Consider the following 23,256-nt stretch of genomic DNA (forward strand, 5'->3'; position numbering starts at 1 on the left):
CATAGGTCGGGAGGATAGCTCTAGGCGTTCAGTCGGGCCTATCTCAGGCCCAGGGAAGTCAGCCACTGAAGCCAGCTTAGGAACAGGGGGCATGGTAAAATATATGCAAGTACTTAGGTTTTGCCGAGAGCACTGTTCTCTGGTTCCAGAGATTTGAGTAGGCTGTGTGGCTGGCTGCTTCTCCCTGAGGAAACTGCGGCTGAACGCTAGTACCAGCCTGCCGCTGTAGCTCCCAGGAGTGGTGCCTGAGGGCTCCCCGCAATTCAAGTCCGGTAACTCTTCTCTGCTTCTGAACTGTCTCTTCCTCCCCTGCCCCTCAGTTTGTTTTCTAAGCTTGCCTTTGGATGTTCAGGGCTCCTAGCTTATCAAAAATACACTCGTTTCACTTGTTTTTTGGGGTCTTTGTTCTAAGAGGGCTCACTGGAAGTGTCTGTCTATTCTGCCATCTTGGCTCTGCCCCCCTTCTTTAGTCTTAGCAGACTAAAAACGTGGTATAACAGTAGAGGATGTAGGTGATGGTAGTCTTTAATGGATTTCCTTTTATTCTTAAGGTTCTGAACCTTAGCTATGATGTAGCTTGCTGTGGGGTTATTCCTATCCATTTTTTCTGTTATTTGTTGGGTCCTTTGATCTGGAAATTCCTAGTAATTGCATTCATGCAGTTATGTCATTCCTCTGTTTTGTCTGTTCCCTTCAGACCTCTTAGACTTGCCATTTAAGTTTCTTAACTTTTTTTCTTCTCTTTTGCATCTCTGTGTCTTTTTGTTCTTTCTGGGAGGTTTTTGCAGCTTTATCTTTCAGGTTCTCTATTTCGATATCAAAGTTTTAATTTCTAAGAGGTCTTTTTAGTTTTTTGAATATTTTTTTTAAAAGATGATATCCTTTTATTCTTTCACAAATTGCAAAAACATCCTCTCATCTCTGCTAATGTGTTTTCTCCAGGTTGCCTTTTTTTTTGTTTGGTCTTTTTGTTAGACGCTTTTCTCAGGTGTCATTTAACCTTTGGTTGTAGAGTTTTATTTGGAGACTAAAAGCTTATTGACAGCTGGGAATACATAGGTGGGGCTTTTTGACTTAGAGAAACACTGTAGAATCATCTGGGTGGGCCTTTTTTGGGAGAATCCTTAGGTTTTTCTCCAGAGAGTACTCTTCCAATCTCCTGTGTGGAAAGAGTAGACTGGCTGCCAGCATTCTTAGAGCTATGTGGTGGAAACAGACTGGGCAGGTTCTCAGCATTCAGCTATTTTCAGGACAGTACTGTTTTTAGTGACCACTCATCTATCAGTTTGTTACACCATGGTGGCTTTCATGTTGCTGTGATGTTGAAAGCTATGCCACCAGTATTTCAAATACCAGCAGGGTCACCCAGGGTGGGTGGGTTTCAGCAGATTGTCGTATTGTAGGTAGATGTCCAAGTTGCACTGAAGGCATGGGTGAAAAACAAGGCTTCAGGAATTGTTGGAATACCAATTGAGATGTTTCAACAAATTGATGCAACACTGGAAATGCCCACTCGCAGTGCCAAGAAATTTGGAAGACAGCTACCTGGCCAATCAACTGGAAGAGATCCATATTTGTGCCCATTCCAAAGAAAGGTGATCCAACAAAATGTAGAAATTATCAAACGATATCATTAATATCACTGACAAGTAAAATTTTGGTGAAGATAATTAAAAAATGGTTGTAGCAATACATCTACAGGGAACTGCCAGAAATTCAAGCTAGATTCAGGAGGGGACATGGAATGATGGATATTGTCATGGATTGAATTGTGTCCCCCAAGAAATATGTATCACCTTTGTTAGGCCATGATTCCCAGCATTCTGTGGTTGTGCTCCATTTTGTGATTGTAATTTTATGTTAAAAGGATTATGGTGGGATTGTAACACCACACTTACCCAGGTCACCTCCCTGATCCAAGGTAAAGGGAGTTTCGCTGGGGCATGGCCTGCACTACCTTTTATCTCTCAAGAGACAAAAAGGAAAGGGAAGCAAGTAGAGACTTGGGGACCTTATACCAACAAGAAAGCAGTGCCAGGAGCAGAGTGTGTCCTTTGGACCTGAGGTTCCTGTGCTGAGATGCTCCCAGATCAAGGGAAGAGTGATGCATCATAAGGACCTTCCTCCAGAGGCAACAGTGAGAGAAAGCCTTCCCTGGAGCCGACGCCCTGAATTTGGACTTGCAGCCTACTAGACTGTGAGAGAATAAACTTCTCTTTGTTACAGTCATCCACTTGTGGTATTTCTGTTCTAGCAGCACTAGATTACTTAGACAGATATCATTACTGGTGTCAGATGGATGTTAGTTCAAAGCAGAGAATACCAGAAAGATGTTTATCTGTGTGTTATTGACAATACAACGGCATTTGACTGTGTGGATCGTAACAAATTATGGAAGACATTGTGAAGAATGGGAATTCTAGAACACTTAATTGTGCTCGTGAGGAACCTGTACATGGATCAAGAGGCAGTCGTTTGAACAGAACAAGGGGATACTGCGTGGTTTAAAGTCAAGGTTGTATCCTTTCACTACACCTATTTGATCTGTATGCTGAGTAAATAATCAGAGAAGCGAGACTTTATGAAGAAGAATGTGGCATTGGAATTGAGGAAGACTCATTAACAACCTGCGATATGCAGATGACATAACCCTGCTTGCTGAAAGGAAGAGGACTTGAAGCACTGGTGATGATCAAAAACTACAGCCTTCAGTACGGATTATACCTCAACATAAAGAGAACAAACATCCTCACAACTTGACCAATAGGCAGCATCACGATAAATGGAGAAAAGATCGAAGTTGTCAAGGATTTCATTATACTTGGATCCACAATCAGTGCCCGCGGTAGCAGCAGTAAGAAACCAGACCACCTACTGCATTGGGCAAATCTGCTGCAAAAGACCTCTTTAAAGTGTTCAAAAGCAGAAATGTCACTTTGAGGACTAAGGTGCTCCTGACCCAAGCCATGGTGTTTTCAATAGCCTCATATGCATGCAGAAGCTGGACAGTGAATAAGAAAGACTGAAGAAGAATTGATACCTTTGAATTATGGTATTGATGAAGCATACTGGATATATCATGAACTGCCAGAAAAATGAACAAATCTTCCTTGGAAAAAGTGCAGCCAGAATGCTCCTTAGAAGCGGGGATGACGAGCCTTCATCTCTCATACTTTGGACATGTTATCAGGAGGGACCAGTCCTTGAAGAAGGACATGATGCCTGGTGAAGTAGAGGGTCAGCAAAAAAGGGGAAGACCTTCAATGAGATGGATTGACAGTGGGTGTAATAATAGGTTTGCAGCAAAGCAGCCATTGTGAGGATGGCACAGGATCAGGCAGTGTTTTGTTCTGTCATACGTAGGGTTGCTGTGAGTCGGAATCAGCTCGATGGCACCTAACAACAAGAACTGTAAAAATGGCGTGGGGGCAAAGTCTGACCTCCTCTAACTTCACAAAGGGAAAGGAGAATCAAAATCAAAAGCCCAAGGCTGAATCCTGTGAGGCAGAGGTCAGACATGCCTCCTCTCTCCACCTTCTTTACCAATTCTGACATCAACTGTCCCTCCCATGACACTCCTCTCTACTGGGTTCAATAATTGATTGAAGTGGTCACACACAACTCACAGATAATACTCAACGATTATGGGGTTTATTAGGGAAGTAACAGGTTACAATTTAGGTTAAGGAACACTCAGAATATAGTTCTTCTGTCAGTACATCCTTTCCAGCCCTCCTCACAGGCATGCCTCTGTGGCCCCTCAGTCTGTGCCCTGCTCAGGCAAGTGTTACAAAACAAAAAAAGTGCCCTTTTAGCCCTTGCTAGTAAGTCCCTAGGATACCCTGGTAGCATAGTGGTTAAGAGCTATGGCTGATAGCCAAAAAGATCAGCAGTTCAAATCCACCAGGCCCTCCTTGGAAACTCTGTGGGGCAGTTCTGCTCTGTCCTACAGGGTTGCTGTGAGTCAGAATTGACTCAATGGCAATGGGCATCAGTAAGTCCCCAGAGGCACCCCAGCACTCAGCTTTCTCGCTCTGTGGGCTGGGAACCCCACTGTACAGTCTTCTGCTGGTCTCTCCTGCCACTGCTTCTTGCCATCTTCAGGGTTATAGCTCTCTCTCTCTCCAAGTCTCCTGGTTTCAGGAGCTTCTCAACGCAGGAATCCTGGGTCCAAAGGACACACTCTCTGCTCCTGGCTGTTCTTTCTTGGTGGCGGTGGGATCCTCTGTTTCCTGCCTCTGGGGTGCTCATTTCAAGCCCAGCGGGATGGCAAAAGTGACCAATCTTCTTCGTGGGCCACAATTATCTTATTTGCACAGTCCCATCCAATCACTTGTGTGGCTAGAAAGGCCATGCAAAAGTGGTCAGTTGTACCACAACAACCTATTTTTAGTCCAAAGACTGTTTTACCCTTTCTAGAGATTAACCTCTGGGTTTCTATTGTGACTGGAAAGGAGGTGAGTACACAGAGAGGGAGATCTGTTTCTCAACTAGCTTTTACTCAGCCCTCCTTATTTTAGCACTTCTGTTCATTCCGCAGTGTACTCAAATTGGTTCTCAGCTTTCCCCACTGTTGGTTTAGGATTCATCTCTTTTTCATTTTTTTTTAAGGTAGTTTCCACTAGCCTGTCTGCTTTCTAATAATTCGGCGTTGCTGTCTTCTTTCTGTTCTCCCTTCTTTGTGAATTAGTGTCTTTAAAAAAAAAAATCTGTTTACTAACATGGGGTTTGGGGAGAAAATAAATTAGATATACATGTTCAATGTACCATCCTAGCCTGGGAATTATCAGATTTCTATTAAGAAGGAGTATTTTGGTTACTAATAATAAAAACTCAACTCAAACTAGGGAAGGGCTATTGGCTTCCTATGCTGTGAAGACTAGCTCACAGGTTTGAACGAAGAACTGCATGAATTAGGACCTCAAGTTGTGGAACTAGAATTCAGTACTAACACACCAGAACTCAGTATCACCAGAATACATTCAAGCCGTGTGTGTGTGTGTGTGTGTGTGTGTGTGTATGGGTGTGTGTATTGGTGTCTGTGAGTGAGTGAGTCTGTCTTATGAGTTCGTGGTTTTATTTTGTAGAGAGATTCTCAACCCATGCAGAAAAGCTGGCCGCTTGTAGCCCTGAATTTGTATAATAACGTCATTAGAAAGAGAGCCTCTTTTTCCCTATATCTAAATAGAATTATCACAGGAGACTGGTCGCATGCCTACCCCTGAACCAGGTAGAATGGTGGAGGAGTTTTCTAGAGGAAAGAGGGTACTTTTACCAGAATAAGGAAAGTAGGAAGCTGTAGGGTAGACAAAAATGTAATGAACACCAAAGCCCCTTATTGATTGACTTTCTAGATTTTCACTGTTAGAAGCAATGTTGCATTGATACCTATAGGATAAATTCCTAGAAATGAAATTGTTGGTGGTTGCATTTTTAATGTTGACAGTTGTTGTAAGGTTGCCCTTCAGAAAGGCTATGTCAGTGTACATTCCCACCAACTATTTGAGAGTCCATTTTTCCTTACCCTTGCCAAACTGGGCATTATTAATCTTTTTACTTTATTAGTTGGATCGGCCAGAAGTGGTATTTCATGTTTTAATTTGTATTTCTTTAATCATTAAAACAGTTTAACTTTATTCTTTTTCAGATTTCCTTTTGGATTATTGGCCTTTTTGTCATTTATCTTTTTTTCTCATTGATTTTTAAGAGCCTTTTGTTCATTAAATAAATTAGCTCCTTGTGTTTATATGTAATTTGGCAGTTTCTTGAATCATCTCCTTAAATAATTGATAGTAATTCTCGTATCTCCTTGCCTACCTGCTTTCTTTCTTTTTTAAAGAATCTGATCTCATTACCATTTATTTTATCTACTAGTATCTCGGAAAAGGAAAGCCAAGAACTGGGAAGATGAAGACTTTTATGACAGTGATGATGACACATTCCTTGATCGGACTGGCCTGGTTGAGAAGAAGCGTCTCAACCGAATGAAGAAGGCTGGGAAGATAGATGAGAAACCAGAGACCTTTGAATCATTGGTAAGTATTATTTATAGAAGTAGCTGTAGTAGTTTAATTTTTTTTTAATAAAATAATGCATTATTTAAATCTGTTTTATGATAATTAGAATTTTTAAAAAGCAGTGGCATTGAAGTCTGGGACTGAATTACAACTTTATGTGATCTTAAATTTGGGGGTGAAAAACAACTAGTCTTATCCAAATTTTTGGATAAAGCTTGATTGCTGCTAAAGATTTTCCTTTAGGTTAATATTGATTCATTAATGAACATTCTTAAGACACAATGTTACCCCCCAAAAAAAAAGAAAGGAAAAATTTCCAAATTGGGGCAGTCTGAGGTGAAATTGACTTTAGGCTTCTGGTTATCAAGAGGAGACAAAAGAATTTTGAGGAGTATAGTGTGGTAATAGTCTTAAACTTTTGAAATTATCATAAGTTGGCATGTGTTTACCTTATGTTTAGTACCCAGAACTTAAAACATATCCAACAGCTATCTTTTTGATTCATCAATGAAAAATGCCTTGAGCTCTTTCTTTAGAGTAAAATAATGTCTGAGTTCTATACATTCATTCCATTTAATTCTGAATTCTTTAATTCAGAAATTTAGTTACAATTAAATAAACAACTTCATAAGGACCAGACTTAAGTGGACTTCTGAATTAATCCTCTAAATCTGGTGAAACAGTAGTGAAAATAAGAGAAGGAAGATAAAGAAAACTATCATATTCTGTAAGAAGAAAAACATTTGCTGACCCTGTCGATTTGGGCGTTACAGGTTGCAAAGTTAAATGATGCTGAAAGGGAACTCTCTGAAATTTCTGAAAGGCTGAAAGCCTCAAGCAAAGGTAAGACAATGATCCATTCAACAAATCTTATTGAGCACCTATCATATATAGTGCATTATGCTGGAGCTACATTGGTTAAAAAGGCAGATCATACAGAATATGGAGCCAATGAACTCTAGACAGAACTTTCGAAATCATTTCGTTTAACCTCTTCAATAGATGAGGGAAATGAAGCCTGTTGAGGGGAAGTGACTTTTCTAAGAATTCCCAGCTGTAGCCTGTTTCCTTATTCTCAGTATCAGGGATATCCTCTGTCCAGCTCTGTTAGTGACTTTCCTAAGGTACCTTTCGCTAATTTAAAAATATATGGTGCTGTCTTTTTTTTTTTCTTTTTTTAATTTTTATTGTGCTCTAAGTGAAAGTTTACAAATCAAGTCAGTCTCTCACACAAAAACTTATATACACCTTGCTTTTATAGTTGTTCTCCCCCTAATGAGACAGCACACTCCTTCACTCTACCCTCTATTTCTGTGTCCATTCAGCCAGCATCTGTCCCCCTCTGCCCTCTCATCTCCCCTCCAGACAGGAGCTGCCCACATAGGCTCATGTGTCTACTTGACCCAAGAAGCTTACTCCTCAACAGTGTCAGTTTCTGTCCTGTAGTCCAGTCCAATCCCTGTCTGAAGAGTTGGCACTGGGAATGGTTCCTGTCTCGAGCTAACAAAGTCTGGGGACCATGACCTCCGGGGTCCTTCTAGTCTCAGTCAGACCATTAAGTCTGGTCTTTTTATGAGGATTTGAGGTCTACATTGCACTGCTCTCCTGCTCCCTCAGGGGTTCTCTGTTGTGTTCCCTGTCAGGGTAGTCATCTGTTGTAGCCGGGCGCCATCTAGTTCTCCTAGTCTCAGGCTGAGGTAACCTCTGATTTATGTGGTCCTTTCTGTCTCTTGGGCTCATAATTACCTTGTGTCTTTGGTGTTCTTCATTCTCCTTTGCTCCAGGTGGGTGGAGACCAATTAATGCATCCTTAGATGGCAGCTCACTAACGTTTAAGACCCCAGACGCCACTGACCAAAGTAGGATACAGAATGTTTTCTTAATAGATCTTAATATGCCAATTGACCTAGATATCCCCTGAAACCATGGTCCCCAAACCCCCGCCCATGCCACGCTGGCCTTCAAAGCATTCGGTTTATTCAGGAGGCTTCTTTGCTTTTGGTTTAGTCCAGTTGTGCTGACCTCTCCTGTATTGTGTGTTGTCTTTTCCTTCACCTAAAATAGTTCTTCTCTACTATCTAGTTAGTGAATATCCCTCTCCCTCCCTCCTTCCCTGCTTTCGTAACCATCAAAGAATATTTTCTTCTCTGTTTAAACTATTTCATGAGTTCTTATAATAGTGTTCTCATACAATATTTGTCCTTTTGCAACTGACTGATTTCACTCAGCATAACGCTTTCCAGATTCCTCCATGTTATGAAATGTTTCACGGGTTCATCATTGTTCTTTATCGATGCATAGTATTCCATTGTATGAATATACTATACTTTATTTATCCATTCATCCATTGATGGGCACCTTAGTTGCTTCCATCTTTTTGCTATTGTAAACAGTGCTGCAGTGAACATGGGTGTGCATATATCTGTTCATGTAAAGGCTCTTATTTCTCTAGGATGTATTCCAAGGAGTCGGATTGCTAGATTGTGTGGTAGTTCTATTTCCAGCTTTTTAAGGAAGCGCCAAATGGATTTCCAAAGCATTTGTACCATTTTATATTCCTACCAACAGCGTATAAATGTTCCAGTCTCTCCATAACCTTTCCAACATTTATTATTTCGTGTTTTTTTGAATTAGTGCTAATCTTGTTGGAGTGAGATGGAATCTCATTGTACTTTTGATTTGCATTTTTCTAATGGCTAGTCATCGTGAGCATTTCCTTATGTATCTGTTAGCTACCGGAATATCTTCTTTAGTGAAGTGCCTGTTTATATCCTTTGCCCATTTTTTTAATTGGGTTGTCTTTTCTTTGTTGACTTTTTGCAGTCTCATGTAGATTTTAGAGATCAGATGCTGACCGGAAATATCATAGAAACAACTTTTTCCCAGACCGTAGGTAATCTTTTTACTTTTTTGGTGAAGTCTTTGGATGAGCATAGGTGTTTGATTTTTTAGGAGCTCCCAGTTATCTAGTTTCTCTTCTGGTGTTTGTGCATTGTTAGTAGTGTTTGGTATAATGTTTATGCCATGTATTAGGGCTCCTAACGTTGTCCCTATTTTTTCTTCTATGATCTTTATTGTATTAGATTCCATATTTAGGTCTTTGATCCATTTTGACTTAGTTTTTGTGCATGGTATGAGGTATGGGTCTTGTTTCATTTTTCTCTAGGTGGATATCCAGTTATGCCAGCATCATTTGTTAAAGAGACTGTCTTTCCCACATTTTACTGCTTTTGGGCCTTTGTCAAATATCAGCTGCTCATATGTGGATAGATTTATGTCTGGATTCTCAACTCTTTTCCATTGGTTTATGTATGTGTTGTACCAGTACCAGGCTGTTTTGACTACTGTGGTGGTATAATAGGTTCTAAAGTCAGGTAGTGTGAGGCCTCCCACTTTGCTCTTCTTTTTCAGTAATGCTTTACTTATCTGGGGCCTCTTTTTCTTCCATATGAAGTTGGTGATTTGCTTCTCCATCTCATTAAAAAATGTCATTGGAATTTGGATCGGAATTGCATTGTATCTATAGATCGCTTTTGGTAGAATAGACATTTTTATAATGTTACATCCTCCTATCCATGAACAAGGTATGTTTTTCCACTTATGTAGGTCTCTTTTGGTTTCTTGTACTAGCGTCTTGTAGTTTTCTTTGTATAGCTCTTTTACGTCTCTGGTAAGATTTATTCCTAAGTATTTTATCTTCTTGGGGGCTATTGTAAATGGTATTGATTTGGTGATTTCCTCTTCGATGTTCTCTTTCTTGGCGTAGAGGAATCCAACTGATTTTTGTATGTTTATCTTGTATCCTGGTGCCCTGCTGAACTCTTCTATTAGTTTAGTAGTTTTCTTGAGGATTCTTTAGGGTTTTCTGTGTATAAGATCATGTCATCTGCAAATAAAGATCCTTACCAATCTGGGTGCACTTTATTTATTTATCTAGCTGAATTGCTCTGGCTATGAACTCCAGAACAATGTTAAATAAGAGTGGTAATAAAGGGCATCCTTGCCTGGTTCCTGTTTTCAAGGGGAATGCTTTCAGACTCTCTCCATTTAGGATGATATTGGCTGTTGACTTTGTATAAATGCCCTTTATTATGTTGAGGACTTTTCTTTCTATTCCTATTTTGCTGAGAGTTTTTTTCATGAATGGGTGTTGAACTTTGTCAAATGCCTTTTCTGCATCGATTGCTAAGATCAGGTGGTCTTGTCTTTTGTTTTATTTAAATGATGGATTACATTAATTGTTTTTCTAATGTTGAATTTTTTATTATGTTCCTGAATAACCTTTTTAATTTCTTCAGGTGTTTTATCTCTGTGTTCTTTGGCTCATTCTGCATTTTGCCTGATCTCCTTACTGATCTCATTCGTGATGTCTTGAAGAGTTCTGCATTAATCTTTTGTGTTCTCCATGTGGTAATTTCAGGAATGCACCTTCATCCAGAAGATCCCTTGGTTCTTTGTTTTGAGAGCTTGTTGAAGCAATCATGGTCTGCTTCTTTATGTAATTTGGTATTGACTGGTGTCTCCAAGCCATCTATAAGTTTTTGTATTAGCTTATTTTATGTTTGCTTACTGTTTCGTAGCTTCTTGCTTTGTTTTGTTTTGATATGCCCCAATCGGCTGCTTGAGTGAGCTAGCTTGATTATTTTCTCCTTTGAAGCTCTAATGTCTTGTCACCAGATGGCTAGAGCAGTTATATCATGTATATGAACCCAGAAGTCCATTCACTTTTCTTGTATGGTTTCAGCTCAGGTGTCCAGGTAGTTGGTCATCAAGTGTGTGGTACAGGCTTTGTCCTTCAGTCTTAGAAGGGCAGTGTTGCTTGGTGTAGGTACAGGTATCTGGTTGCAGCAGGGGGTCAGGCTCTGAACAAGGCAGGGGGCTAACAACCCTACTCCGAGTGTCTGTGAGGGAAGCGTGTCCCTGTCCCCTAGAGTGCACACATGAGTGGGTTCTGCAGCTAGACCATGGGCACCCAATGCTTTGGTTGTAAGGACTGGGAGGTACCACTTATCCTTGGACCCCTGTTTTGGGTGGCTAAGTGACATGGGTGGATTCGCCAGTCCTTAGGCCCCTGATGTGGGCAGGCGAGGATCTTGTTTAATAGGCAAAACGGTATCAAACACACCTCTTCACCGCAAATCTGAAACAGTTGCAGTCTGCCAGCAAGGGCCTATTCTCCTGAAATAGGCCCACTCAGGTCCATGCAGGGGAGAAAGGTATTCAGGGTCCATGGACTGTTTATGCCTGGACAGGAGCTGCTTCTGTCCTGAGCTCCCCAGCTTAGTGGAGCTGGCAGATTATCTTTTCCTCCAACTGTGAATTGATTCCTTCTCCAAGGCCGGGGAATGGCTCAGGGCATGCAGCAGGACCTATTTCAGACCCAGGGAAATCGGCAGCCACTGAAGCCTGCTTGGGGGCTGGGGGCATCGTAAAATAAACACAAGTACTTAGCTTTTGCCAAGTGCACCATTCTTCTCTGGTTCTGGAGGTATGAGTAGGCTGTGTGGCTCGCTTTCTCTCCCTGTGGAAACCATGTCTGGAATGCTATTGTCAGCCCTGCTGCGGTCACTCCAGGGAATGGTGCCTGAGGGTTCCTGGCGATTCAGGTCTGGCAACTCCTCCCCATTTCTGAACTGTATTTCCCTCCCCCTGCCTGTCAGTCCATTTTCTGACTTTGCCTTTGATTTTCAGGGCTCCTAGCTTGTCATAAATATAATCGTTTTACTTGTTTTTTCACGTCTTTGTCATAAGAGGGACCCCTGGAAGCGTCTGACTACTCTGCCATCTGGTGCTGTCTTTTTAAACATGTATTATCCCTTTCTTGGGCAGCTCTATCAGAGTCACCGTCTCAGGATTCTTTAGATGCGTTTATGTCAGAAATGAAATCAGGAAGTGCGTTAGATGGTGTGTCCCGGAAGAAACTTCACTTGAGAACCTTTGAACTGAGGAAAGAACAACAAAGACTTAAAGGTTTGATAAAAATTGTAAAGCCAGCAGAGATTCCAGAGCTAAAAAAGTAAGTCTTAGATTCTATTTGGAATTTTAAAGAAGCCTAAATTAGCATAGATAACAGTTTTAATTGTTGTAAAACATATATAAAACGTTCGCCAATTTAATGTTTTTCACATGTATAATTTAGTGACATCAATTACATTAATCATATTGTACAATCATTGTCAATATCTTTTGCCTAATTTCTCATCATCAAACAGAAACTCAGTGCTTCCTAAACAATGACCCTCCTTCCCTTCCTCACTCATTCGTGCCCCTGGGAACTGATAATAAGCTTTGGTCTCTATACATTTGCCTATTCTAGATATTTCATGAGTGAGATCATATAATATTTGTCTTTTTGTGATCGAGTTCACTCAGCATAATGTTTTCAAGGTTCACTCATGCTGTAGCATGTAGCAGGACTTCATTTGCATAGATAACATTTTGAATTATATCTTTGTCTCAGGTACCAAAAAAAAAAACCCTACCAAACCTGCTGCTGTAAATTCTGACTCAAGACAACCCCACGTGTTACAGAGTAGAACTGCTCCATAGGGTTTTCTTGCCTGTAATCTTTATGGAAGTAGATTGCCAGGCCTTTCTTTCACAGAGCCGTTGGGTGGGTTTGAAGTGCCAACCTATATGTTAGCATCTAACTGCAATCTGCTTGTACCACCCAGGGACCTTTATCTTAGATAATCATTCTTTAATAGAAATGTAATACAAGAAACATTAAAGTACAGTAGGCAGTGGTTTCATAGATCAACTAAAAATCCATTTCATTTGTGAAATATAGACTGCTAGAGGATTTTTGGAGAAAATTATATTGATTCCTGGCTCACTGGAAGGCTCTGAAGGTTTTTACTTTACCTTTTAGTACATAGGCACAAAAGCCTGATTTCCCTAGTATGTGAAGACTACTTGTGAATGATAAGTAATAGGCAACTAACCACCCTAGAGAAAAATGGGCAAAGAATATTGACTGACAGGACACGGGTTAAAAAAAAAAAAACACAAATAACTATTAGCTATATAAAGTGATGGTCGAACTCACTCATTTTGAAACAAATACAGATAGTTACAATGTAATACCATTTCTTAGTCTATGGAATCGGCAGGGCTTCCTAAGTCTAATAATATACTACGTAGGTGAAGCTATGATGAAAAGGCACTTTTTTATATTGGTCTTGGAAGAACAAATGAATACAGTCCCTATAGAGGACAAACTGGCGTATCTACCCCAATTATAAATGCCCGTGGCCTTTGACCTAACAATTTCATTTTTAGAAATTTATTCTACATGTATACTCACGTTCTTAGTAAATGATATAGATTTCAGCATCGTTTATAATAGTAAAATGTTAGAAACCACCTAAACGTTTATCAAAAGGGAAGGGCTAAATAAATATAGATGTACAATAGAATATCATGTAGCTATAAAAAGGAATGAGGCAACTATTTACGTACTATGTGGAAACATTTCCAAGATATATTAAGTAGCAGTGGCAAGCCGCAGACCAGTGTATAGGAGAGGCATTGTCAGTATAAGAAATGGTGGTGGGGTAAGGACATGTAGGTAGGTCACTGTATGTGCATAAGATAGGTTTAAGTCAGGCTCCCCCAAAACAGACCTGAGACAGGGATTCTTGTACAAGGATTTATTGAAGGAATGATCTCAGGAGAAAGCTGTGAGGGAGTGAGAGAGGCCTGGTGGGGAGAGGAAGAGTTGGGTGGTGTAGCAGTCCTCCTGAGAAAGGCACAGGTGTAGCAGCCAACATCTGCAGCAGGACAGTGTGGAAATTGACAGTTTCCACATTTCCATCATTGCAGAAAGCTCTGTTGGACAGCAACGCTTCACATTGTCAGTAAGCATTCATTAGTGTCCTGTCCTCCCCCCCATCCGCCCCCGTGTAACGTGATACTGGGGGCATTACATAGAAGAGTAACTAGATATTATATAGATATAGAGATGAAATAATACTTCTGGAGCCCTTGATCATCTGTATAGAAAATTTATACCCAAGTTTCTAGTAGGTTTGTGTGTAGTTTAGATACTTAGATATTTAATACAATGATTCCTGTTATTATTGTTGTTAGGTGCCATAGAGTTATTTTTGATTCCTAGCAAACCCATGTGACAGAGTAGAACTGCTCCATGGGGTTTTCTTGGCTGTTATCTTTACAGAAGCAGATCGCCAGGTGTTTTTCCCCCAGACCTGTTGGGTGGGCTCGAACCTCCAGCCTTTCGGTTAACAGCCAAGTTTTTAACTGTTTGTGCCACACGGGCTCCTTACACTGATTGATGGATCAGCCTATAAAAGTTCGTTTGACCCAGATAATATTTGAATTTTCTTACTGATAGTGAGGAGATAGGTTAGTATTAGAGTTAGACTTCCTGGCTTTAATTCTCGACTCTATCAATTACTTTTTGGGCAAGTTATGCTGTTTCTTTGATCCTTGCTTTCGTCATCTGTGAACTGGAGGTAATGATGTTGCAAAGATTGAATGAATGGCACTTAACAAAGTGCTGGCATAGATGTATTATTGTCGCTATCACTGTCATAATATGTATTGTTTCTATTGTTATTAGCAACGATTTGTAACATTGACTTTGTGGACAGAAAGTAAAAATCCAGCAAGCATTGTCTAGAGTGAACAAATAAGCAGCAAATTTTCATTCCAACTCTAATTTTTTAACTTGATGAATCAGCCCCACTGGGGTGTTCTGAGCTGGAAGACAAATCATCAGGCCCCCTCCTGCTGTCAGTCTGTGTGTATGCCTTCTCTCTCTCCTTCCCACGTGAGACCCTGGGCTTCAGTGGGGGCGGGGTAGCCATTTTCTTGTCACACTTTTTTTGAGTCAGGAGTGCCTGAACTGCCCCGATACACTAGATTGCAGGGCTGCCCTGTGGTGGATGTGAAGAAAGCATAGGGCTGTCTTCCCTGGCCTGCTACGGCCATTCTCCTCCTGCTGTCTCACTGACTTCTGCCTACTCTCCGAGTGTATTATCAACACAGCTGCCTTCTCTGTGGTGTTTACTCTTCTCCCCTGCTCCCTCACTTTTCTAATTTCTACTATCCCTTCTTTTTGCTCTTTCTCAGCCTTGCACTGGTAAGCTTAGCTTGTATAGCTGCGGTAAAACCTGCAAAAGCTGGAACCTTTGTAAGGTGGAAACCTGTTGAGAAGGAAAGCTCAAAATATTTTCCACTAAATAGAGAGCAATAGAAAAGTGGTAACTGCACACTGTCAAAGCAAAAAACTCAGAAGACCTGGAAAAACAAAGCCATCCCATAGAGTTCCAGCTCTCCCAGGTTTCACTGTGTCTTCAGCCAGTGAGAATGCTGACAAGCTCACCAGGGTCTCTCACAGGCTTTGTCATTACTTATCACACAGGGCGTCCTCCCCACCTCCCCCATACACATACACTTTTCTTTTTTTAACTTCTTTGCTCAGCGCAGTTGTGTATGGCTGTGATGAGCGTGAAGCAGACAAGTGAGACACTGTGAGCCTCTGCAGAGGTTGGTGAGAAATAGGGCTTGATACATGGGTTCACCTGCTGCTTGGAAGGAGTGGGGTCATGCTTATGTGTTCTCCTCTGCCAGTGACCTTTGTACTGTAACCATCACTTTATGAATGTTAAGTCTCGTAGTATGTTGCAAATTACTAGAATAAGGTAGCAGCTTTATCTTACACTTAATAGCTCTGTGTCTGTGACTTGACAATCCATGCTGTTGTGGTATATTCATTCAGACTCTGCTGGCCTGCATACCTTGTTCTTATTGTTGTTCACTTAGACATTCGTTTTGTGATAATTTTTGTTTTGCCAAAAGTTTCTTTGTCATTGTCATGGTATTTTTAAATATAACCTTGGACTCATTGAAATAAATATGTATAATTACTCTTTCTTTCTAGGACTGAAAATCAGCTCACAGATTCAGAAAACAAAGCTAAAAAGCTTACACTGCCTCTCTTTGGTGCCATGAAAGGGGGAAGCAAATTCAAATTAAAAACTGGAACAGTAGGGGTAAGTTGTGGGTCAGGGCTTTGAACTTCTGGCTCTTGAGTTATCCTGGAGCTATTTTTTGTCTCTTTTCTTCTGGAAGCGCAAATGGTTCATTCCATTGTCATTACCTGGGCTTTGGTGTGATTGCATCTTCAAGATTTGGTTTTTGTATTCTTCTGATCATCTTAGGGTTATCAAGAATTGATGAATCAGTTTAAGCCAATCAGTTTGCAAGTAACTGATTTGTAAATTAGAATACCAGTTTATTAATCTGTGATGATTGCTATATTTAAGGAAGGGTCCTCCTATGTTAAATACTTTTTCCCTAATGCATAGATATAATATTCAGACTCAACTAATATTTGTTAGTAACAGTCTATGCACCTGATTTTCCATACTTCATTTAATCCTTCCAACAACTTTATGAAGTGTGAGAATTAATACCTCTACCAGCTGAAGAAACAGATTTCAGAGAGGTTAAATACAAGATGATCAGTAAATAGCTGCACTGGGAATTAAATCCAGGTTTTCCGCCTGTTGAGTTTCATGATCTTTCTACTATCCTGTAACACCTCACTGAGGTGTGGTTTCACTTTATATACATTCTTACTGTATTCATAGATTTACCTTTTTAAGAAATTTTCCCCACCCAAAAGAGGTTAACTTTGAACTAGGGTAATCTGCCCTCTGGTGGCAGAGGTCTGCAGTCTCAGCTATATGGGCTGAATGGGTATGGGATTTATCTCAGATGGAAGCTTTTCTGTGTGTCTGTGGGATGGAATGCTTACATTTTAAATAGAAGGAAAACTCTTCACAAAAAGCTCTTCTTACAGAATTACTGAACTAAAACCCAAAAACCCACTGCTGTTGAGTTGATTCCGACTCACTGTGACTCTGTAGGGTATCTAAGGCTGTAAATCTTCACGGAAGGAGACTGCCACATCTTTCTCCCTCGAAGTGGCTGGTGGGTTCAAACCACGATCTTCTGGTTAGCAGCCCAGCATTTAACCACTGTGCCACCAGGGCTTCTTTACTGAACTAACCCTATGTTAAAAAGATGATATATCCTAGGTATAATTTGGTACCATCTCTCTATTCCTTAACTTTGATCAACCTTTTCTAATAATTACTTTTTTTGAAAGGTCTTGATTAGAATATTTGGACTTACTCTTTAAGAAATGTCTTCCTTTTTTTCAGGATCTGTTTTACTGATTTACATCTTTTGTTTCCTTGAAATTATGTGTTAGCTCTAAATGAAAAAGCAGCACAAATGATTTATTTCTTAGTAATGTGTATTTGACTTTGACTTAGTCCCTAGAAGATTTTGTAATAAATTAAGATCCTTTAATACATGAGGGGTAATAGGACAGAACTTTTTTTTAAGAACTGTCTTTTTTTTTTAAATTGTGGTGAAAGTATACACAACAAAACATACTACACCAATTCAACAGTTTTACATTTGTAATTCAGTAACATTGATCACATTCTTTTTTTTTTTATTGTGCTTTCGGTGAAAGTTTCATCCCCCCACCAGACAGGAGTTGCCCACATAGACGCAAGTGTCCACTTGAGCCAAGAAGCTCACTCATCACCAGTATCGTTGTCTATCTTACAGTCCAGTCCAGTCCAATCCCTAGGACAGGACTCTTGCAGCTGGTGCTCAAATAAATGTTTTCGTTCCCTACAAGGTGCTTCAAGTGTTTTATAGTTTATATTCTTTTGACCTTAGAGACTAAAATAAAGATACTTGCTAAGGGTCATAGATGGATAAAATACTATTTGAATGTCCTACTTTCAGCAGACCTCTGTAAGGTTTATCAGTCTAGAAACGTTAGACATTCTACAGTGGTTTTTTTTTTATCATTATATAGAACTACTTGTTCACGGTTTTGTTTCCCTTATAGAAGTTACCCCCTAAACGTCCAGAACTCCCTCCAGCTCTAATGAGAATGAAAGATGAGCCTGAAGTAGAAGAAGAAGAGGAAGAGGAGGAGGAAGAGGAGATGAAGAAGTATGAAAAGAAAAAAATGGAAGATGGAAGCAGTGCGCTACAGCAGGAGATAGAGCCAGAAGCAGCAGTCCAGGAAGCTAGCCTTCCCACAGATTTCACATGTTCTAAAGAAACCAAAGGCCATGGTAATAGCTTTCCTCTCCTTCCAGTGCTACTCAGTGGGACAATTGCATTAATTGTGGGTAGGCTTGAAAAAGGAAACCCAGCTCTTGCTTGTGCCTTTTGATTGTGTATATGTGATAAAGCTGTCTCTGTGCTAAGGAACCATACTTTCTTGGCCTTCCTCCTTTGCCTGCCAGTCATTATTTATCCCCATTGCAGATTGTTGTTGTTGTTGTTGATAGGTGCCATCGAGTCGCTTCCGACTCATAGCAACCCTATGCACAACAGAACGAAACACTGCCCGGTCCAGCGGCATCCTTACAATCGTTGTTATGCTTGTGCTCATTGTTACAGCCACTGTGTCAATCCACCTCGTTGAGGGTCTTCCTCTTTTCCGCTGACCCTGTACTCTGCCAAGCATGACGTCCTTCTCCAGGGACTGATCCCTCCTGACAACATGTCCAAAGTATGTAAGATGCAGTCTTGCCATCCTTGCCTCTAAGGAGCATTCTGGCCGTGCTTCTTCCAAGACAGATTTGTTTGTTCTTTTGGCAGTCCATGGTATATTCGATATTCTTTGCCAGCACAACAATTCAAAGGCGTCAACTCTTCTTCGGTCTTCCTTATTCATTGTCCAGCTTTCACATGCATATGATGCGATTGAAATTACCATGGCTTGAGTCAGGCGCACCTTAGTCTTCAGGGTGACATCTTTGCTCTTCAACATTTTGAAGAGGTCCTTCGCAGCAGATTTTCCCAATGCAATGCATCTCTTTTGATTTCTTGACTGCTGCTTCCATGGCTGTTGATTGTGGATCCGAGTAAAATGAAATCCTTGACAACTTCAATCTTTTCTCCATTTATCATGATGTTGCTCATTGGTCCAGCTGTGAGGATTTTTGTTTTCTTTATGGTGAGATGTAATCCATACTGAAGGCTGTGGTATTTGATCTTCATTAGTAAATTCTTCAAGTCCTCTTCACTTTCAGCAAGCAAGGTTGTGTCACCTGCATAACGCAGGTTGTTAATGAGTCTTCCTTCAATCCTGATGCCCCGTTCTTCATATAGTCCAGCTTCTCGGATTATTTGTTCAGCATACAGATTAAATAGGTATGGTGAAAGAACACAACCCTGACGCACACCTTTCCTGACTTTAAACCAATCAGTATCCCCTTGTTCTGTCCAAACAACTGCCTCTTGATCTATGTAAAGGTTCCTCATGAGCACAATTAAGTGTTCTGGAATTCCCATTCTTCCCAGTGTTATCCATAGTTTGTTATGATCCACACAGTCAAATGCTTTTGCATAGTCAATAAAACACAGGTAAACATCCTTCTGGTATTCTCTGCTTTCAGCCAGAATCCATGTGACATCAGCAATTGTTCCACGTCCTCTTCTGAAACCAGCCTGAATTTCTGGCTGTCCCCTGTCGATATACTGCTGCAGCCATTTTTGAATGATCTTAAGCAAAATTTTACTTGCGTGCGATATTAATGATATTGTTCTATAATTTCCACATTCGGTTGGATCACCTTTCTTGGGAATAGGCATAAATATGGGTCTTTTCCAGTCAGTTGGCCAGGAAGTTGTCTTCCATATTTCTTGGTATAGACAAATGAGCACCTCCAGTGCTGCATCTGTTTGTTGAAACATCTCAATTGATATTCCATCAATTCCTGGAGCCTTGTTTTTCGCCAGTGCGTTCAGAGCAGCTTGGACTTCTTCCTTCAGTACTGTCAGTTCCTGATCATATGCTACCTCTTGAAATGGTTGAACACTGACTGATTCTTTTTGGTATAATGACTCTATGTATTCCTTCCATCTTCTTTTGATGCTTCCTGTGTTGTTTAATATTTTTCCCATGGAATCCTTCACTATTGCAACTCGAGGCTTGAATTTTTTCTTCAGTTCTTTCAGCTTGAGAAACGCCGAGTGTGTTCTTCCCTTTTGGTTTTCCATTTCCAGCTCTTTGCACATGTCATTATAATACTTTACTTTATCTTCTCGAGAGGACCTTTGAAATCTTCTGTTCAGTTCTTTTACTTCATGAATTCTTCCTTTTGCTTTAGCTGCTCAATGCTCAAGAGCAAGTTTCAGAGTCTCCTCTGACATCCATCTTGGTCTTTTCTTTCTTTCCTGTCTTTTCAGTGACCTCTTTCTTTCTTCATGGATGATGTCCTTGATATCATTCCACAACTCATCTGGCCTTCGGTCACTAGTGTTCAATGCATCAAATCTATTGTGCAGATGGTCTCTAAATTCAGGTGGGATATACTCAAGGTCATATTTTGGCTCTCGTGGACTTGCTCTGATTTTCTTCAGTTTCAGCTTGAACTTGCATAGGAGCAATTGATGGTCTGTTCCACAGTTGGCCCCTGGCCTCATTCTGACTGATGATATTGAGCTTTTCCATCGTCTCTTTCCACAGATGTAGTCAATTTGATTCCTGTGTGTTCCATCTGGCGAGGTCCATGTGTATAGTCGCCATTTATGTTAGTGAAAGAGGAGGTATTTGCAATGAAGAAGTTGTTGGTCTTGCAAAATTCTATCATTTGATCTCTGGCATTGTTTCTGTCGCCAAGGCCATGTTTTCCAACTACTGATCCTTCTTCTTTGTTTCTAACTTTTGCATTCCAATCACCAGTAATTATCAATGCATCTTGATTGTAGGTTCGATCCATTTCAGACCGCAGCAGCTGATAAAAATCTTCTGTTTCTTCATCTTTGGCCCAAGTGGTTGGTGCGTAAATTTGAATAATAGTGGTATTAACTGGTCTTCCTTGTAGGCATATAGATATTATCCTGTTTTGACAGTGTTGTACTTCAGGATAGATCTTGAAACGTTCTTTTTGACGATGAATGCAACACCATTCCTCTTCAAGTTGTCATTCCCAGCATAGTAGACTATGTGATTGTCCGATTCAAAGTGGCCAATACCAGTCCATTTCAGCTCACTAATGCCTAGGATATCGATGTTTATGCATTCCATTTCTTTTTTGAAGATTTCCAATTTTCCTAGATTCATACTTCGTACATTCCAGGTTCCAATTATTAATGGATGTTTGCAGCTGTTTCTTCTCATTTTGAGTCGTGCCACATCAGCAAATGAAGGTCCCGAAAGCTCTACTCCTTCCATGTCATTAAGGTCGACTCTACTTTGAGGAGGCAGCTCTTCCTCAGTCATCTTTTGAGTGCCTTCCAACCTGGGGGGCTCATCTTCCAGCACAGTATCAGACAATGTTCCGCTGCTATTCATAAGGTTTTCACTGGCTAATGTTTTTCAGAAGTAGACTGTCGGGTCCTTCTTCCTAGTCTGTCTTAGTCTGGAAGCTCAGCTGAATCCTGCCCTCCATGGGTGACCCTGCTGGTATCTGAATACTGGTGGCATAGCTTCCAGCATCACAGCAACACACAAGTCCCCACAGTATGACAAACTGACAGACATGGGGGCATTGCAGATTAAGGGCAGGTATTTCCAGCCCATACCAGTACTACAGAAAATTGAAAGCTGTGGAATCTCAAGCCACAGCTAATACAGGACAATCCCAAGCTGTTACCATGGCATGAGTTGGAAAGCAGTAGAATAGGGTGGATGATGAGGCCTGATCAGGTGGTCTGGGGATAAGCTTCCCGTTACTCATTTTTTTTTTCCCATCCCTAAAAGAGAAGTTAAGCATAATATACCCACTAGACTAAACTTCTCAAAAAGGATCATGTCTTCTTTTTTTTTTTTTTTTTGTCTTTGATACCTAGCAGAGAACCTGGCACATAGTATTCCCCCACTTCAGCCAAGTTTTTTTTTTTAAATTGTGCCTTAGATGAAGGTTTACAGAGCAAATTAGTTTCTTGTTATACAATTAATACACATATTGTTTTATGACATTGGTTGGCAACCCTGTAATATGTCACATCAGCAAAGATTTGATGACCAAAATTGAAAGACGAAATTGATTGATTTTTAAATATCTTTTTCTGATTATAAAAGAAATTTATGGCCATTATAGAAACTTTAGGTAATACTTAAAAATCCAAAGAAGACAAATCTTCTGCAACCCCACCCCCAGATATCGTTGTTTATTTTTCTAATATCTCTTGCCCCTTGTCAACTACAGGGTTTATTTTCCTGAGAAATGCCAAGATTAGCCAAACTGCTTAGCAAGATTAAGACCTCTCAGAAAATAGGGAGCGTGTGGAACAACAGTAAAAATTGGCATTAAATGTATGTGGGAGTGCATGCATCTGTACTTTTGAAAGGAACCAGGCTTGTCTGCATAAAAATACCAGGCCTGCATGCAGCTCTTCTTTTGAATCACCTTTGGTTGTTTGAGAAACATAAAAGTTACTGTTTCCTCATCTGTGAGAGGTAAATCTTTTGTATTTGCATTCTCCTTTGTTTAGATATTGGCAGAATGCCTGGCCTTTTCAGAAATATTGAGGTACTTATACATACTTTCTTTCTGAGTCTGCTCTTTGGTCCATACATTGTGAGGGTGATACATAAACAGATTTCTTATCACCACCCACATGGTCATCAGGAAGGGGAACAATAATTATTGTGTTAAGGACACTGAAGTAAATATGCGTATGTAAAACTATTACAGATTTAAAAATTTGCTTTATAAGAGAAAATCATTAATAAATCTGCCCCTGGTGAAGGATACACTAGTCCTTTTTGTCCCTGTATTTATTTTTTACAACATTGAGATTGTATTATGCATGTTATTTTATAGTCTGTTTTTCTTATGTCTTAAAATATTCTTTTAAAATATGGTCTTTAATAAGGGGGATAGTGGCCCATAACATGCAAATGCCATAATTTACATAATCACCTTCCTGGTGTTAGACAGGTAGGTTACTTCTTCATTTTTTTGCTCTTATAAACATACTCGTGTAGTATAATATATAGTATAATAAATCTTGATGTTCATCTCTGATTATTTTCTTTGAATAATTTTCTAGAAGTAGAATTTCTAGGCCAAAGAGAATGTACATTTTTAAGACTTTTGTAAGTATTACCAAAAAGCTGTGCATCAAAGTTGGCCAGTTTTTTAAGTGGAAAATGTGTGGTTCTCTGGTAGACATCTGGAAGCACATTTCTTGAAGACCTAATTAAGGTCGGTAGAAGCTG

At 40.2% G+C, this 23,256-nt stretch overlaps 1 protein-coding gene and 1 long non-coding RNA gene across 3 annotated transcripts in view; one reads left to right on the plus strand and one right to left on the minus strand.

Moving 5' to 3' along the window:
• Positions 1–23,256, plus strand: part of SLC4A1AP (solute carrier family 4 member 1 adaptor protein) — a 65,489-nt gene that overhangs the window by 37,868 nt on the left and 4,365 nt on the right. For both annotated transcript variants that reach the window (XM_010592008.3, XM_023550549.2), the window contains exons 6-10: positions 5,875–6,035; positions 6,791–6,860; positions 11,847–12,033; positions 15,925–16,036; positions 17,920–18,151. In XM_010592008.3, coding sequence (XP_010590310.2) covers positions 5,875–6,035; positions 6,791–6,860; positions 11,847–12,033; positions 15,925–16,036; positions 17,920–18,151 — 762 coding nt within the window. The remainder of the gene's footprint in view (positions 1–5,874; positions 6,036–6,790; positions 6,861–11,846; positions 12,034–15,924; positions 16,037–17,919; positions 18,152–23,256) is intronic.
• Positions 1–23,256, minus strand: part of LOC135232941 (uncharacterized) — a 58,344-nt gene that overhangs the window by 11,983 nt on the left and 23,105 nt on the right. The window lies entirely within an intron of this gene.

The sequence above is a fragment of the Loxodonta africana genome, chromosome 12, assembly GCF_030014295.1.
Source record: "Loxodonta africana isolate mLoxAfr1 chromosome 12, mLoxAfr1.hap2, whole genome shotgun sequence".
NCBI classification, from domain to species: Eukaryota; Metazoa; Chordata; class Mammalia; order Proboscidea; family Elephantidae; genus Loxodonta; species Loxodonta africana.